The sequence below is a fragment of the Eptatretus burgeri genome, chromosome 10 (genome assembly GCF_056783735.1).
Source record: "Eptatretus burgeri isolate ZD-2024b chromosome 10, Ebu_testis_v1, whole genome shotgun sequence".
NCBI lineage: Eukaryota > Metazoa > Chordata > Myxini > Myxiniformes > Myxinidae > Eptatretus > Eptatretus burgeri.
This window is the reverse complement of record NC_140970.1, coordinates 24,078,907-24,098,877: the sequence shown is the minus strand read 5'-3', so window position 1 is coordinate 24,098,877 and position 19,971 is coordinate 24,078,907. Positions and strand designations below refer to the sequence as shown.

The following is a 19,971-nucleotide window of genomic DNA, read 5'->3' as shown; positions in this document are numbered from 1 at the left end:
GCATTCTTTGGAAGAGGTGGACTGAGACAACGTCGTGAGTATTGCATTCTGATATAATCGTGAACGAATCATGGTTTAATTTGCCATCGTCCAATTTGAAATAGTAAACCCAGGAGTGAATTGTTGCTTGAGAGCAGTTCCAATGGAATCCTTGGGCCGCATCTTGTACGACAAACGAATAGTTCTCTGAGAAGTCTCCAATAATGACAAATTCTCCTTCACCGATTTCGTCTTTCTTATTTTTCAGAAACTGAGATTGGGCCTTGGCAATGAAGTCGTGTCTCACTAATTTCACCGCGCGTTCACAGAATTGATTAAAGAATTCTTCCAAAGGCAGGACCATGGAGCTCAGTTCAGATCTGTTGGTGGATGTCCACCGTTTAAACTGAATTTCATCAATATCATCTAGTTCATAAGCACTCAGTAGCTCGGTTTTGAAGTTTTCAATTGATGGGCAACTTTCACAAGTTCTGAAATAACATGCCGGTTGTGTTGGGTTACAAACTATGCGTGTTATCACATGATGATAGCGAGGAAGTTCGGATATCTGTGACAGTTTGGAACCAAACATCATGAGTTTCACATTTTGATGTATCGTACATACCGAGGGACGGAGCATGGCAAACTTCGCGAATCCAACTTTCAAGCCAGGGTTCTTCTCTTTGAATTTCTGGAACAGTTCCTTGAGATTGTTTAGTACCAGGCGCATTTGAATTTTGTGTTTTCCATGTTCATTCCTGACCACCACACAGTCCTTTTTTCCCGGCATTATTCGGCTGACTTCATCACTTCGGTAAAATTCGGTTACGGCGGATTTCACTTCATCAGGCAATATTTTACCCTGTTTGGGATTTGGAGACTATAGCATACCATTTTCTTTCTCTAAATTTTTGGTTTGCACAGCCATTCATTGGGAGCAACTGAATTCACTCATCCATCATCCCTCTGATGCTCATATTCCTAGCAAATATTGTCAGTATACGTACTTGCTCTGAACGGCTCGAAACAACGTATTTTTCTTTCAGGCTTTTGATCACCTCTGGCATGCAGTTTTCATCACATTTTGACGCTGTATTTTCTGTTTTCTCCACAGTGCTTGGTCCAGCAACTCGTTATAATTTCTTTCCCACAGAATATTCCACTTTACTTCGCGTTTCAGGAACGTACCCTGGGTTCCTTTCCGCCTTTCGTTTGTCGAATGGGCTTTCGCCTATCATGGATAACGACTGGTTTAATAGGTCAACTTCTGCTTCTCGCTCAAAAACCTCCTCGTCCTCATCTGTCGAAATAGATTCTGCAATGCCTTCGAGAACACCTTCTGATGATAATTTTGAACTGGTCGAAGATGATTCTTCAATATGCTCTGGTGACAACTGAGAACGTTTTTTTTTCTGCACGAAGTCCAAAGTCTGTCAATTCTCACCTTTGAAGAAAATTTCATCAACATATCATTTGATACATTGTGAAGATCTTTTCATTGTTTCGTTTTATGGCAGCTGAACGGATCGCAACAGTATTTTCGGAGCTCCTTTCGATCTTCAGTCACCATGCTTACTGCAAAATATGCAAAAACTGAGATTATCCCATTTATAACTTAATTCGATGATGGTTATACAAAAAATGTACACTTAACAATCAATAGACACAATAGGCAGAATAATTTTTCTCAAATGATGCAATATATATATATATATATATATATATATATATATATATATATATATATATATATATATATATATATATATATATATATATATGTAATAGTCCAGAGATGATTGTCAATTTCAGACATAAAGTCGCCTGCCAGCAAGTGACGTCATTGGAACGACGACGGCAAACGTCGCCCAATGTCGAATCAAGAATTAGTGATATGTGGACCTCGAACAATAAAACCATCATCACACTTGAACCCATTGAGATCCCATTTTAATTTATGCTGAGGTGTTGGAGTATATGAAGGGGTATTCTCACACGAAAAAAGTTGGGATCATCAGTTTGGCTGGGGGGCGGGGGGCCAAGGTCAAAGGGCGCCCCAAACTATAACTTTTTGAATTACTTTTTCAGAGTGATTTTACTTTACGCGATTCGAAAGATCTCGCTTTTACGAGCATTTTGAAACCAAGATCATCCAAATCGGACCACTACAACCTGTGATATGGCCACTGGAAGATTGTGGGTCAACCGGGGGCACCCAAATTTGGAGGGGGGGGCTAGAATGAGCCCACAGGTCTAAAAGTTGGTATTTTGAGTTTTTTCACCCAAGTGAATAAATGATCAACATATGGGGATAAAATGAGGTATTGGTGTCGGGAGGGTGTGTACACTTGACATGGAATTCCCCTGCCCTCCCTGCAAATTTTGTTGCAGTTGTGAATCTTATTGCATCGTGACGTCTTGTAAAGGACATTTCGGACATATTTCAAAGGGTAAAACATTAATAAATAGGTTAAAATGGGTTGGATAATTTTAGAAACAGACATGGGGATGGGTAGACTATTACATAAGCGATGCATATCTAATTTCACAATAAATTCCTTTTCCCATATGCGAGACATTCACTTTACGGAAATAACTATGCTATATTAAGCATCTTTATCCTAGCAGGAGTCATTTCCACAACAATATATTTTTTATTTATATCTATATATATGTATATATGAGGCTCGGTGAGGAGGAGTGATGTAAGCGACTTTTTAATGATATGATGATGATAGTGGAACGGTTAAAATAGTGCTATATAGCATTAACTCCAAAATGGCCGATGTGGCCCTTGCATCATTCCACGTGGCGCCTCATGTATATATATATATATATATATATATATATATATATATATATATATATATATATATATATATATATATATATATATATATATATATATATATATATATATATATATATATATACAGGGGCTGCAAAAGTAGGTATACAGTAAGGATTATACCAGTATTATAATAGTGGTGCTTGGATTCATTTAATACTAGAATTCATTTAATTCATTAAAATCATTATTACCATTTTTAATATATTTATTTTCGTAATTTTGTGTGCACGTTTTGTTTTTCATAACTGTATACCTACTTTTGCAGCTCCATATATATATATATATATATATATATATATATATATATATATATATATATATATATATATATATATATATATATATATATATATATATATATATACATATACATATATAGTCCTATTGAAGTGTCTGTGTTTGCTTGACTTCTGTGTACTGAACCACTGGACAGAATTATTTGAAAAACTGGTGGTTGTGATCTGGAAGGTTTTAGGCAGTTTAAAAATACTAGTACGTGCCCGTACGTGCGTGGCCAGACGTGCAAAAAAATAGAAAAAAATCTTTCAAACCGCATGCCAGAAACAACAACCACACAGGCCATTCCTTCGCTCTCTCGTGCCCGTACGTGTGTGGCCGTACGTTTAAAAAAAAAAAAAACGCATCAATGTAGGATCGACAAGTGATTCGATCGAATGCAAAATGGATATCCGTTTCGTTCTTCATCCATTTCAGCTGCACGACGCCTTGTCACGCGCATAGCGTCTTGTGTAAAGCGAGCAGCCCGTGCTTTGTTAGATTCCATTGTGCGTGCACGACGCGCAGCTTCGTTCCTTCGCTGTAGTAAACGACGACTGGATTGGGGCCTTGTGTTTCAGAAAATCGAGAAAGTACAGAAATCGAGAAAGAAAGAATATAGTAAGTCGAGAGAATACAGTGTCATCACTATCCGGAAGTCCGGAAGTTAAATCTTCACTGTCCGGAAGTTCGCGTATCGCAGTTACGATTATCGCAATTTAGTTTTAATGGCCAATGATTCAATTTGCGCCAACGTATTTTGCCTTTTTGCAATGTCATCGCAAGGAAAAGCACAAAGAGAAGAGAAGAGAAAAAAAAAAGAAAAGAAAAAAAAACCTATGTGCAAAAAATTTTTTTTTTCTTTTTTCAAACAGGACAGGCTGTTCCTTCGCAGTCGTAAATGACAACTGGATTGGGGCATTGTGTTTTTCTATAAATGCGCAGAACAAATCGAGAAATTATTAGAATACACTAAATCATCACTATCCGGAAGTCCGTACGTTGTAACCCGTAATGGGGAACGCGGCTGAGGTTCTCTTCCCCATCAGCTACGCCTACGCAGCACCGTGTCCTGTCATTGGTTGGTAAATAAATGGCCATAACTTGGGGAGCACTTGTCCGATTAATGTCAAACCTTGAAAAGGCACATCCACAGGGCCCCAGAAATATACCTGGCAAGTTTCAATTAGATCGGACCAGTGGTTGTCGAGAAACAGTGGTCACACACACACACACACACACACACACACACACACACACACACACACACACACACACACACACACACACACACACACACACACACACACTGCTAGAATTATAGATAGATAATAAAATTAAAAAAATCAAAATCCCTGGAGCTCAGGGTATTGTGAGGATGCCATTTGTCTCCGTGTAAATGTGTATAGTATAGTGCCACCTGGTGGAATCCTGTATTACAAATCATAATGGAATACACCTGAGACATCCTGAAGTTAGTGAATTATTCCTGCTGTAAGGATGCTGGTGTCTCGTGGGCAGGGACCTTGCTTCAACAGTATAACCATAACTTCAAAATTAGGGAACTGACCGGCCAAGTTCGTAATTAAATTCTGGTCCAAGATACGTTTACATGAAGAATGATTTTTTTACTCAGCTTTTTACCCCTCAGCCCAAATTGGCTTAAGGGGTATTGTCGTCAAAGGCGTTGTCCGGGCGTCCGTCCGGGCGGGCGTCCGTCTGTCAACTTTTGGTTTCCGTCAATTTCCAGGAGAACGCCTTGTCCGATTAAATCCATTTTTGCAGTGTGTGTTGGGGCTGGGTAGAGGAAGGTTCCTTTCGAAAATGGGCATGCTGCGATTTTCAATGTGGCCTCCATGGCAGCCATCTTGAATTTGGTTTCCGGACAATAACTTGAGAACGGCTTTACACATTGATTTTATTCTGGTGAGGTATAATGGGGTTGAGTAGAGGAAGGTTCCTTTCCAAAATGGGCATGCTGCGATTTTCACTGTGGCCGCCACGGCAGCCATCTTGGAATTGGTTTCCGTCAATTTCGAGGAGAACGCCTTGACCGATTAAATCTATTTTTGCTGGGTGTGTTGGGGTTGAGTAGAGGAAGGTTCCTTTCGAAAATGGGCGTGCTGTGATTTTCAATATGGCCAACATCTTGAAATTGGTTTGCGTCAAGGGGCTGAGGGGTTACGCCCACTTTGTGGTGCTATTTTTAACATAGTGAACCCCTTCCCCCCCCCCACCCCTCCAGACAATGATCTGGAAGGTGAGGCTGGATCAGTGTTGATGGGCAGCGCAGATGTTCGTCGATCCATCCCAATTAAGTTGATATCGGAGCGTCCTGGAGCTCTCCGTGTTGGCACCCACCCTTGGAAAAAATATAAAGCCCACAATACCACCTCTGAACGTGGTGAGTTTTTGCTTTTGCAGGATGATGTCTTGCTGATTTGGCATGTGCACGGTTATCAGAAAATTTCTCAAAGGGAGTAACACTAACCCCATACCTTTGCATTATCTATTTGATTAAATTGCAGCATTGGTTTTCACTAGGTTTCTTTCTGCTGTGTAGTTGTGATCCATAAAGCTGATCTTGCTTGCTGTTTCTTCGCAGAGGTTTCTGTGGGTTTTGGAGACAATGGTTTCCAGCATGATGATTTTGGTGCTGATCATGACAAGCCTTTACGAATAATCTGGAACTGCAAGGTTTGTTCATCAAAATTTTCAACTCTCCACATGTATCTAGCTCCTTTGTCTTTTTTGAGATGTTGAACTGGATTTTAAACAAGGAAGATGCTTACTCGTGATGAAAACACTGGAAACTTAATTTAATGATCCACATCATTAAATTATTTGGAATTTGGAAATTTTTAATGAAAATTTATTTGGAAACCATGCTTTCCGAGACAAGCATGTTTTACAAAAGAGAAATTAAAGCACTGACAACAAGATGCGTTTTTGTGAAAGACGTTTGTGGGGGAGTTGGCAAGAGATTACAGCCCGAGAGGCTCGGTGGTGTGTGTGTGGTAGTGTGTGGAGGGGGGGGTGGGCTCAATTGAATTTTGAAAACTCAATTGAAAGTTCATTACATTTGATATGTGATAATTCAGCCCACTGTAATCTGTGCGTTTGTTTCGTCTACTTTCATTTGTTTCAACAGAGGCTGCCTGCTCACATACTGTGAGGCACTGTGGAATGGGTGGAAATATAATATACAAAATAATTAAGGTAAAATAAGTCTGCAGGTAAGAGTAAGAGTGAGAGTTGTGGGTGTTTTGGATTATTTGGCGGGATAGCTGGCCTTTAGATTTCACACTGGTTACAGCAACGAATACTGTGCCCAAAATAAGTCAGGTCAGATATGGGAGTATGTGCCGGAGCAGCGCTTCGCTGCATCCACTTTTCGCCGGTACTTCAGGGGCCTCCGTCTGGCCATCCCACAGGCAGATGCCTGGCCCATCCCCATCTCCTTGAGATGCTGATCAACCTGGTGCAACCATGAGGCACGCGGTTGGCCCATTGGCCTCCTCCACTCACGAGACTCCCTCGCTGAGAGAATCTGTTGAACAGGTTCAGCGTCAGGAAAATGAGCCACCTGTCCATACAGCCGCAACTGCTGCTCATAAACTATGCAGGTAACAAATCTCATTTGAGTCTCTCTTAGCAACTGTTCGTTCAACACAAAGTCCGACCAGCGATAGCCAAGGATTCTCCGAAGAGACCTGGTACCAAGGGAATTAAGTCGCCGTCTCAGATTCCTGGTCAGAGTCCAAGTCTCACATTCGTAGAGCAAGACTTGGAAGCACCAAGTGCCTGAAGACTCAGACTTTGGTCCTCCCGCAGGTACCGGCAGCACCACACCCCATGATCCAGTGAATCCGTCACTCCCCAGGCCTGACCCAGACGTCTATAGACCTCTGTCTCCCAGCCAGCAGAGACATGAACATCTAAGTGAAACAGGTAAGTGAATCTCTCTGTGACCTCAACATCCTTGCCACAAACAGGTACAGACATGAGAGCAGCATCCAAGATGTCATTGAAAGCTTGGATCTTTGTTTTGACCCAGGAAACCCATAATCCCAGCAGCTCTGACTCCTCATTCAGCACCTTGAGAGCCCCCAAAAGGATATCTCGAGTCTTCGCACACAAAGGTGACTGCATCATTTGCGAAATCAAGGTCAGAGATCTTGACATTCCCAAAAACAATGCGCCGCAGCTTCATCTCTCTGACATCCATTCCATACTGTTGTGGGCCGGGTATCGGCTGCGAGTACAACCGCTAGTTGGAGCAGCAGAGTCGACTCCACCGAACACCCGGAATTCAGATCGTTACCCTCGGATAACTCCGAAGGTACGGGTCCCTTACAGGACTGTGAATCGTCAATAATTCAACCATGTGGTACAGGGTTATTGGCCATCTTCAAAATACCTCGAGGCCCATGTGGCGAGCTACCGAGGAATTCATACCCTCGAAGGAGCTCGAATGGGACGAGCCTTTTCCGTGCTCGACCCGTGCGTAACCAGAGTGGATGGTTACCGAGGTCCCGTTGGTCCAAATGCACAACAACAGCAGCAGCAACGGCCTTTTTAATCACCCAACACGCACCGTGCTAAACCAATAAAGGAAAGGACGAGGACGAGCTGAAACATTCAACAATAGGATATTTATTTACAATAGGTAGGGAAGGTATATTTAAAGGGCAGAGTTAAACCGACTACAAAGGATGGAAATAATTTACAGCAAAAGCACTTAACAAGTTCTACTTCGACAAGACAGGCCCGCACACAGACACACACCCAAAGAAAAGAGATGGACCTCAAGGGTCTTTATTATTCCTTCATCTCGGAGGGAAGTCGAGCTGAGGGACGAGAACGTGGCTGGCTACCTGGCCGCGAGCGCGCGGCTGGATGTCCACAACTTCCCGGAGCTCCAGTCGCCAGAAGACTGATCAGGGCAGCGAGACGCAGACCAGCGCCAGCGACGAGATGAGGCTAGACCAGCGTCGAGCAGACCAGACCAGCATCGAGAGATGGGATCCGAGAACCAGACCAGCGCCAACAAGATGGGATCAGACCACGCGCTCGAGCAGACGGGGCGCAATTATTTGTCCTGTTTTTTTTTTTTGTTTTTTTTCCTTCGTCCTCCTTCTCGGGCGTGGTCCACTCGTGCGTGGCCTGCTCTCATTGGGCGGACCGCGTGTTGCGGCCCAGCCTTCTTGCAAAAAGGATCGCTCTTCTTATGCACCCTGAGCACACGTGCAGTTTTACGCCTCAGCTTCCTGAACAGCTCAGCTCTGCCATTCAGCCTGGACCTGCGACTCTGATCAATGGTATCCAGTGTCCCTTGAGAGACAAAATTTCTCTTCGCTCGACGGTGAGTTCCACGACATCCACCGGCAACATCAAGGATGGTGGTCTTGAAGGCACTCCACAACGCTTCAGGATTCCCAAAGCACCCACACTCCCCAAATTCCCACTTCCCACTCAGCCTGTTCGCAAACTCCTCAGCTTCCCTCTCTTCCTTGAGCTTTTCAACATCCAGCCGAGGCTAGGATGGTACCATTCTCCTGGATTTCAGCTGCAACTTCAGAGTTACCACCACAAGCCTGTGGTCGGTATTGAGGAATTGAGCACTCAGGTAGACCCTGCAGTTCTGGATCATTCTTCAGCGATCATTAACGAGCACATGGTCAATCTCCTTTGCCACACCACCAGTGTTGGAATACCAAGTCCAGTTATGAGCCTGTGGATGCTGAAACCATGAACCAGCCGCCCTAAGTCCATGATTTCTTGCAAAGTCAAGGAACTTAGTGCTATTCTGGTTCACAGTTCCAGACCTATGATGACCAACACATGTCTCAGAGCCATCCCTATCAGTTGCAGTCTGCACTGAAATCCCGCAAGACAAAAAGAGTATCTCGCTTGGGGCACTGATTAACCACAGACTCGAGCGTGGCGTAGAATGCGTCCTTCACATTGAGATCACTCCCCTCAGTCGGAGCAAAAACAAAGACCAGGGAAATGACACCCAAGGTGTGACGAAGCCATAGTCTCGCAATCCACTCGTTGACCGATATTACCTCAATTATCAGTGGAGATAGCTTATTAGACACAGCTACAGCAACTCCTTGGGCATGTTAACCATCAGAACAGGTCAGGTCAGGTATGGGAGCATGCGCCAGAGCAGCGCGTCGCTGCGTCCATCTTCCGCCGGTACTCCAGGGCCTCCGTCTGGCCATCCCCCTGGCAAATGCCTGGCCCATCCCCATCTCCTTGAGATACCGATCAACCTGCTGCAACCACGAGGCATGTGGTCGGCCCACTGGCCTCCTCCACTCACGAGACTCCCTCGCTGAGAGAATCTGGTGTACAGGATCGGCATTAGGAAAACGAGCCACATGTCCATGCAGCCGCAGCTGACGCTTACAGACGATGCAGGTAACAAATCTCATTTGAGTCTCTCTCAGCAACCGATCGTTGGACACAAAGTCCAACCAGCCATAGCCAAGGATTCTCCGAAGAGATCTGGTACCAAAGGAATTAAGTCTACGTCTCAGATCCTTCGTCAGAGTCCAAGTCTCACATCCATAGAACAAGACTGGAAGTACCAAGGACCTGAAGACTCGGACTTTCGTCCTCCCGCACAGTTACCGGAAGTGCCACACACCATTATCCAGTGAATCCATGACTCCCCAGGCCCGACCAAGACGTCTATTGACCTCTGACTCACAGCCAGTAGAGATATGAATATCACTGCCAAGGTAAGTGAATCTCTCCACGACCTCAACATGCTCACCACAAACAGGCACAGACAGGACAGCAGCATCCAAGATGTCATTGAAAGCCTGGATCTTAGTTTTGACCCAAGAAACCCGTAATCGCAGCGGCTCCGACTTCTCATTCAGCACCTTGAGGGCCCGCGAAAGGATATCTAAAGTCTCCGCAAAGATGACTGCATCATCTGCGAAATCAAGGTCAGAGATATTGACATTCCAAACATGCACCACAGCTTGATCTCTCCGACATCCTCCCGAGAATCTTGTCCATACAAGTGCTGAAAAGTGTGGGGGCCAGTACACACCCCTGATGAACTCCAGTAACAACTGCAAATAAGTCAGACATGGTACCACCACATCTCACAGCACTCTCAGTACCAGAGTAGAGTTCAGACATTAGATCGATAAGTTTTGGTGGCACCCCACGAAGATCAAGAATCCTCCAGAGGGCAGCCCGATTCCCTGAATCGAACGCTTTACAGAGATCAACATTGGCTGCAAGCAGCCCCTGCCGACACTCTCATCTGTGTTCGGTGAGGACCCGAAGAGCAAGGATACGGTCAATCGTTGACCTCTTTGGTGTAGCTTGACTGCTCTGGACGCTGGTGCTCAAGCAGATGGTGGCGAACCCTATCAAGAATTATCCAAGCAAAGAACTTACCCGGCACTGAGAGCAGCGTCACCCCTCGGTGGTCGTTGCAGCCTTGGCGATCACCCTTCCCTTTCCAGAGGGACAACAAGGCCCCCCTCTTCCAGTGAGTTGCGATGATGCCTGTGTTCCAGGCGGAGCACAGAACTGCATGCAATGACACGAGTACAGCATTTCCACCAGCCTTGAGAAGTTCAGCATGGATGCCACAGATCCCTAGAGCTTTACTCCATTTCAACCGGTTCACCGCAGCCTGCCTTTCCACAAACGAAGGTGAACCACAGTTGATTGGAGGGTCAGCAACAGGGAGTGTAACACCACTGGTGTCCAACTCGACAGCTGTTGGATCAGCCTGGTACAACCGCTCAAAGTAACCGGCCCAGCGGGCCTTCACTTCAGACTCCTCTGTCAAGAGCCTACCACCCTCTGCTCTAACTGCATTACACCGTGGAATGGCCTTGGATGAACGCAATGCGCGAATTCCCCTGTAAGCAGGACAAGAATCACTTGACCACAGGTGATGCTCCACCCCCTCACAGATTCCTCGCGCATAGGCCTCCTTATCCACCCTTAGCACACGTACAGTTTTACGCCTCAGCTCCCTGAACAGCTCAGCTCTTCCATTCAGCCTGGCCCTGCGAGTCTGGTCAATGGTATCCAGTGTCCCTTGAGAGTCAAAATTCTTCTTTGCTCACGGTGAGTTCCATGACATCCACCGGCAACATCAAGGACGGTGGCCTTGAAGGCGCTCCACAACTCTTCAGGACCTCCCAAAGCACCCAGACCCCCAAATCTCCACTCAGCTTGTTCGCAAACTCCTTAGCTACCCTCTCATCCTTGAGCTTGCCAACATCCAGCTTCGGCTGGGATGGTACCATTCTCCTGGATTTGAGGTGCAGCTTAAGAGTTGCTACAACAAGCTGGTGGTCAGTATTGAGGAACTGAGCACTCCTGTAGACCCTGCAGTTCTGGATCATCCTCCAACGACCATCAACGAGGACATGGTCAATCTCCTTTGCCACACCTCCAGCGTTGGAATACCAAGTCCAGCGATGAGCTTGTGCATGCTGAACCCATGAACCGGCCACCCTAAGTCCATGACTTCTTGCAAAGTCAAGGAACTTGGTGCGATTTTGGTTTCACAGTTGCTGACCAATGGGGACCAACACACGTCTCATAACCATCCATATCAGTTCCAGTCGATGCATTGAAATCCCCCAAGACTAGAAGTGTATCTCGTCTGTGTACTATACTGGATTGGGAGATGCTTAGCAGGCAGACACGAAGCGGAGGAACAGTCGAGCCGGGCTGTGTTGCACGAGTGCGAGCCAGGGCGTACTGTGCCCGCGGCTCTCCTTTATTCCGTACGCGGTACACTCACGAGCCGGCCGACTCCAGTATTACTACGACGCCTCAGACGGCGTGCACACCTCATATCCCTCGCCGAACCCCACGGCCACTCCTCCACCATCACGCCCATCATGCATCATCATCATGCCCCTCCCCGTGAGCATGGCTACACCACACTCCTCCCTCCTAAAAGTATGATTATTAAATGATCAGTATTATAAGAAGCATGCAGAACACGAAGGATTTCGTATAATAATCATGGAAATAAAATGAAAATAACAAAGTATAATAACACACCACATTATATAATGTGTCGTCTGACGAGTGGAGCAGCAAAGGTCAGGTCTGACCGCGTTACCGATATGAAGCAGCAAAATGAGAAGCACAGCGGCATTATGCAGCAAAAACGCCCCCCCCCCCAGGTGGCCCATGCTGACATGACCCTGGCCAAGGTCGTAACGACCTCTCGAGCTAACCTCCTCCGGCCCCATCAAACGCCTCCGGCCCCCTCCCCCCCGGCACCCCCGACGTAGATAAACATCCCGAGGCCGGCAGCCCGCTATCTGGAAGCCGTGGCGCCAGCCTTAGACCTTGGCCGGGGGCGCTGAACAGCGCTGCTGGCTGCATGCATTTAATGCGCCAAAACAACTCACGCACCACCATCAGTCGAGACGCCAACGCCCGTCCCAACGGCCTTGAGCGAACACAGCGAGTTGTGCTCGCAATCAGAGGTGGAGGTAACGCAGACCAGGGCACCAGTCTTGGTGCCGAGTCGATCTCCGAGACCCACACGGCCGCTAGACAGGAGCAACTCCATTTAAACCACACTGCAATCATAGGCTCGTTATAAATCATTACGAATAACATTCGAAGCATCGTAAATTCATTTTTCCGTACAGCGCGCTTTTTTGATAAAATCCCAGCACATGACAAAGCAATTACCTGCGGCCTGGAGCAACTGGAGGCTAACAAACCTTCTTTATTCGCCCCCACATCACATTGACCATAATCCAACTCCCATTGACTGATCTCCGCCACATCCACTTTTATATGAGAACTGCTGGCATTTATTTCAACAACGTTAAACTGCATCACTAGAGCAAGGAAAAACACATATGCCATGAACAACAACCCACAACCCACATCACGAGTCCGCTTCTTGGTTGTCGACTTGATGCTGCGACTCGCGACTCCCTTTAACGCCACGGGCCCACCGCCACCTGTTGAAGCTGCCTGAACCACACCGATGCGCATTGCCTCACGAACCCTGCCGAAGCGCGGGAACTCATCGCGAACGAAGCGCGGGAACTCATCGCGAAAGCTGATATGGCTCTCGCCGCTCGACGCGGCCCCCGCCGCCAGCGCCTCGCCCTCGGTATTCGACGAAGGTCTCGAAGAGAGCACTGGCACATCTGGAGGCACGAACCGGAACCCGTTCCGACCCAAAAGGGTCCGGCTCGCCGAGCCCGGCTCCTGCTCCGGCTCGCCGGCATCATCATGCCCCGGCTGCAGGCTGATCTCCAGGTCACTGGGGTCGTGCTGCGGTGCCCCTTCGCTCCCGGTGCGACCGTGCTGCGGTGCCCCTTCGCTCCCGGTGCGACCGTGCTGCGGTGCGCGCTCTCGTCCCGCACCGCTAGGCGTGCGAGCACCCTGCGGCACTTGAGCCATCGCGCGGACTTGCGCGGTCACCGGTGTCTGCTCGACAGATGAAACAGTCGCGATCGCCGAGTCGAATGTGATGTCGGTCAATGGCTGCTCGCAGACAATGTCAATGGCTGCTCGCAGACCAGAAATAAAATGATCTCTGAACCGTGCCGGATGCTCCTCTGCCGTGAATTTGCACGGCACAGCCGAATGCGATGCGCGGCCAGCACGAGTGGACTCAACTCGACACCCGATCCGTGCCTCGCTCACTTCCCCCCCCCTGCCACTGATCTTGTCATTTCCGGATCAATCGCAAGCAGGTTTCGACGCGGGACGGAAGGATCGCCTCGCACACCGCCATCTATGAACGCAACAATGGGCGATGACCCTCGGCCCACACACCGTAGACGACCTCGAGAGCCCAGACCGCCGTCCGAGTGATTGCATTGCCACGCTCGCCCACGACCCGCGCCGCAGACCGTGCGCATGGCCGTGCGTGCCTGGCCCATCGCGATGACCCCTAGACCATCTGCTGTGTCCCGACCACCGAGACCTCGGATATTCTCCAGAGCTTGTGCGACGTCCAACGCCGCGTTCGAGCCGAAACGCGTATCCTCGACAAAACGAACAAGAAAATGAACCAAATGAACGAACGTTGCCCACTCGACGTGGCCGAAGTCGATTCCGACGAAGGCGGGCACGCGTACGTTTGCCATGCACCGACCCTTTGCCATGTTCGCGCCGGCGAGACCTTTGGCTCCGTAGCCTGGAACCGCACGGGTCATTTGCCGCCCTTACACACGTCGATTCGAAGGTCCTCGTTCGCCAACTGTACTATACTGGATTGGGAGATGCTTAGCAGGCAGACACGAAGCGGAGGAACAGTCGAGCCGGGCTGTGTTGCACGAGTGCGAGCCAGGGCGTACTGTGCCCGCGGCTCTCCTTTATTCCGTACGCGGTACACTCACGAGCCGGCCGACTCCAGTATTACTACGACGCCTCAGACGGCGTGCACACCTCATATCCCTCGCCGAACCCCACGGCCACTCCTCCACCATCACGCCCATCATGCATCATCATCATGCCCCTCCCCGTGAGCATGGCTACACCACAGTCTGGGGCACTGATGAACTACAGACTCGAGCGTGGCATAGAATGCATCCTTCATGGTGAGATCACTCGCCTCAGTCGGACCATAAACAGAGACCAGCGAAATGACACCCAAGGAGTGATGAATCCTTAGTCTCATAATACGCCAGTGTTACCTCAATTATCATTGGAGTCAGTTATTGGACACAAGTACAGCAACTCCTTGGGCATGGTAACCATCAGAGCGACAAGACCAATAGTAGGTGTAACCACCCATCATGATCTCGCCGCAATCCGGTCACCGAACCTCAGAAAGTGCTGCAATACTGATGTCCAAATGCTTGAGCTCAGATAATGACAGAAACAGGTGATCATCCTATCTTCGGGATAGGACATTCCAGGCACCCACCCGAAGGGACCGCCTCAGGTTAACCAAAGAAGACAGCCGTCTGGTGGACGACACCTCAGCACCACTCTGACATACTCTCCCACAATCTGACCTGGGAATGTTACCCCGTGGTTTCCCTCCTATCATCAAAGATTGGCGGTCCCAACGGCTTTGCCCCAATCCCGTCATCCGGTGAGCTGCCCTGCGAAGGGAAGCTGCACAGGAGGTACTTCCACGGAGTGGGTTTTCAGATTTGTTTGCATTTTTGTGTTTTGCGGAATGAAGGGTTTTACGGTGGCCAGAGTGCAAATCCTGCCACCAACCTCCTAATAAGAAGTAACCCAACTGCAGGAGGACATACGCAGACACAGATGGGCACTAGATATGGAGGGCCGTTGGCTCACAATGAGCTCCTCCGCCCTTTGGCAGGTTTTTGTTTTTAATCCTGCTGAGTGTCCATATCTAAACACCCTCCTCACCAGGAAACCTGGTGGGGAAGACGGTTTAGTCCCCGACAACCCGACCATGGAACAGGTTAGTACAGGTTTACATGATACCTGTAGCAAGTCACAGATCTGATCTGGCCTACCTGACATACAAATCTGGCCTGACCTTCTGATCCACCATTCAGAATGCGACTAAATTTGGGTTGCAACATTCGGCCAAGGTAGGGATGTTAAATTGCAGGTCATGCTGATCACATGACTAGAAGTGTCAAAATGGCCGACTTGGTCAACTTTTGGGAAAATCGCATTAATACCTTAAAAAAATCTTCTCTTCCAGACCCACCAGTCAGAATGCTTCCAAATTTGGGATGTAACATTAGAACAGGGTCGCGATGTTACATTGCCGAAGTCATGCCAATCTTGGGACTGGATGTGAGTCAAAATGGTGGACAATAAGTGTTTGGGAAAATTGCGTAAATTTCTTCAAAAACTTTCCTCTCCACACTCGCCAATCAGAATGCTACCAAATTTGGGTTTCAACATTAAGCCAGGGCAGGGATGCTAAATTGTGGAGGTCATGCCGATCATGTGACCGGAAGTGTCAAAATGGTCGATTTGTTCAACTTTTGGGAAAATCACATAAATTACTTCAAAAACCTTCCTCTCCAGACCCACCATTCAGAGTGCTACCAAATTTGAGTGACAACATTGGGCCAGGCCCCAGATATGCTACTGGTCCAGTGGTCTGATTTTTATTTTTTATTTTAACCATCTAAGCCTTTGTCATCAAACCTTCAACAAAACTTCATGATGAGGGTATGGAGAACACAAATGAATAAAATGCACAAGCATGTTGTGTTCACCAAGCTTAGTTCGAGGACAAAGCGGAATGACTTTGCATTTTGGGATTCTTTCTAGTTTTTGTTGCATCTTGACATAGTCCTTTGTGATGATTAAAAACAAACTGGAGAGTTCATAGAACATGATATGCCGTGCAGTTTTACTTCAATTTTAATAATGAAATAATCGTTGTTAATAAAAATCCGAAAGTTTAGTACTCTTGAAGTTGTCCAGAATCAGTCAGAAGTACCACCCTTTTCCACCACCCCAATAAACCTTTATTACCTCTTCCACCGAAGGTGAAGGAGGTTATGTTTTCACCCCTCTGTCTGTCTGTATTTGTGTACTTCTTTGTTTGTCTGTCTGTGGGCAGGATATCTCAAAAAGTTGTGGACGGATCCGGATGTAATTTGGTGGACATGTTGAATGTGTGTGACAACGAAGAATTTATTCAATTTTGCTGAAGATCCGGAGCCGGATGCGAGAATTTTTCAAGTGATTCTTCACCACTGAGAGATGGGGACAAAAACTATGGATCGCATGAGATCTCAAAAACTTGTGGACGAGTTGTGATAAAACTAGGTGGATGAGTTGATAAGGTGACAAGAACAAGCCGATTCAATTTCGGTTAAGGTCCGGGTTCAGATCCGACCTATCGGTGGCATACAAAATGTAAACTATTCAGCCTGGCAGAAGTATGTGTTCTACAGAGTGCTGTTCCGTTTCGCCAAGTGTTGCCGTATGAGTGATTTCTCACTTGTTTGTTTGTCTGTGTGCAGCATATCTCAAAAATTGTGCATTGATTCAGATGAAATTTGGTGGGCATGTTGGTGTGTGATGAGGCCGAATTTATTCGATTTTAATGAAGATCCGGATACGATAATTATTAATTTTTTTAAGTGATTCTTCATCATTGAGGAGGAGATTGGGAGCATACTCTGTGCAGAGTGTTGGTGCTGCTTAAGCAGTCTCCTTGGCTATTGGGCACAATCCTGGACGGGTCGCCACTCCGACACAGTATACCAGCAAGCTGGCACTCATTTTGCCAACCTCGGAAGGATGACAGGCCGAGTTAACCCCACCTGGTATTAATTCAATAGCTGAGCAGGATTTGAACTCAGGACCCAAGGATCCAAAGCTTACCATCCGAACCATTAAGCCAACACCAGGCATATGAATTACCCTCGCCAGAGGAGAAGGTGTTGCATATGGGTCAGTTTGTTACTTGACACCTCCGTTTCTATTTTGGCTCGGCTTGGCTCAGTGTGTTTGTTTGTTTGTTTGTCTGTCCACTCGCCTCCAGCCTAAACCGCTCAACCGACCGTTCTGAAATTTTTTGAGATTAATGTCACGGACCCGACCCTGTGACGGTTTCATGATTGAAGCATTGAAGTTTCGTGAAATTTGGTCGACCAAAAAGGTCTACATCGGCCAATGGTCCAATTTGAGCGAAAATTTTCTAAAATCCTCAAATTTCATCCGATTGACTTGAAATTTGAACAGGACTTGCGTGTCAGGTCAATGAATTCAACCACCTATTACTTTTGAGGTCAACATAGGCCATAAGGTCAACCCAAAATAGGCCAAATTATTAGATTGTTTCTAAAATTGTCAATTTTAATCCAATTGACTTGAAATCTGAAAAGGATTTACTGTACCAATCAGGTCGCTGAATTCAACCATCTATAAATGTTGAGATCAACTTCGGCCAAATTGGGCCAAATTTCCTAAAATCTTCAATTTTCATCCAGTTGACCTGTAATTTCAAGACCATTTGCATATCAGGTCACTGAACTCAACCACCCATTATTTTTGAGGTCAACATAGGCCAAATTTCTAAAATCTTCACTTTTCATTCAATTAACTTGAAATTTGAAGAGCATTTGCATATGTCATCAAAGTCAATCACCTATCAATTTTGAGGTAAACGTAGGCCAAAAGGTCAAAATTTGCCAAATGGGCAATTTGAGCCAAATTTTCATCCAATTGACTTGAAATTTGAAAAGGATTTACATATCAGGTCACTAAATTCAATCACCTATTATTGTTGAGGCTACCGTAGGCCAAAAGATCAACATAGGCCAAATTTCTAAAATCCTCAATTTTAATCCAATTAACTTGAAATTTGAAGAGCATTTGCAAATCAGGTCAATGAATTCAACCACCTATTAATTTTAAAGTCAAAAGGTCAACACAGGCCTAACTTCTAAAACTGATAGGGCCAAAAACTATTTATATATATATATATATATATATATATATATATATATATATATATATATATATATATATATATATATATATTCATTATATCTAAAAAAGTTGTGGACGAGTTGTGACAAAACAAGGTACCGTAGATGAGTTGCTTACGTGACAAGAACAAGCGGATTGGATTTTGGTTCGGATCCAGCCCATCAGTGGGATACAAAACGTGAACTGTTCCACCTGGCGGTGGTGTGCACTCTACTGAGTGCCATTCCACTTTGTGCTGTTTTGCCAAGTTGTCGCACTGTGATTTTTTTTTTCATTTATTTGTTTGTTTGTCCGCACAGAACTTTTGTGGTTTTCGCCGCAACCGCTTGCCTGATTGAGACAAAATTTTCGCCAACGGAGTGACTAATGTAGAATGTTTTATTGATAATAATTACATCATTTGTCACGTGGTGTGGCAGCCATGTTGGAAAAACGGAAAAACTTTGGACTTCTGTATCTCTGAAACCACACCAAGGGAAAAAATTGAAACTTGGCACATGGCAAGTACTCCTCATGGGGAATAGTGTGATTGATTTTTTATGACGTAATTGCATCTGTGGAACGCTACATCTGATCAGTATGAAAAATTTTGAGGGTCATCTCGGGATAAAATGGTCCACAGAAAAAAATTTGATGACGTCGTCAGTCACGTGATTCGGCAGGCAGATTTTGATTTTTATTATTATTTTTTTTTGTTAAACCTTCAAAAACTTCTTCACTGAAGTGGCTGAACACATTGAGGTGAAACTTTACACCTATGACCGCCTATTCATGAGAAACAGAAGGTTCATACATATTTCAGTCGGATCATTGGTCACATGGTTTGGCAGCCATCTTGAATTGAAGAAAATATTAAATAATGTTTTCTCTGGAACCGCTTAATCAATTGACGTGAAATTTCACAATTATGATCTCGTACATGTTTTAAATTTCAACTTGATTGGACACAGTTTGGCTGCCAGAATTTATTTATTTTTTATCTGGTTTAAAAAAAGAAAGATTAATTAACTTTTTTTTATATTATTATTATTTTAAATAAGGCTCACTTGGCTGTGCGTGGATAGGTTTGAGGGTGGAGGAGTAGCAACTGAAACTTGAATCCTCTCTAGGTTCCTCTTGGTGACTTCATCTTTGCTTTTTGTTTGTTCGGGTTCCTTCTGATGACTCAAATGCAGGACTGTACCTATTTGGTCTTCCATTTGATTTGAATTGAATTTATTTTAATCCCATTCTAAATTCAATTGAATAATAATAATAATAAACGTCATGGGTCAGGTGTCTAATCAAAGTGGGACGTCTTTGTACCCAGTCATCACTGTAAGCAGTTATAAAGTGGCACTTTTAATTACACAAACTCCTCACAAAATACACCACACAAAACTGCATAAACACCACACAAAAGTCCTGGCGAGGGTCTGCAATTTCTGATTGCTCTTTTT

The 19,971-nt window shown here is 45.8% G+C and overlaps 1 protein-coding gene across 1 annotated transcript in view; it reads left to right on the top strand.

Moving 5' to 3' along the window:
* LOC147018093 (E3 ubiquitin-protein ligase Hakai-like) overlaps nt 1–19,971 on the top strand; it is a 59,336-nt gene that overhangs the window by 24,066 nt on the left and 15,299 nt on the right. The window contains 2 exon segments of the mRNA XM_085897448.1: nt 5,352–5,510; nt 5,712–5,803. Coding sequence (XP_085753574.1) covers nt 5,352–5,510; nt 5,712–5,803 — 251 coding nt within the window.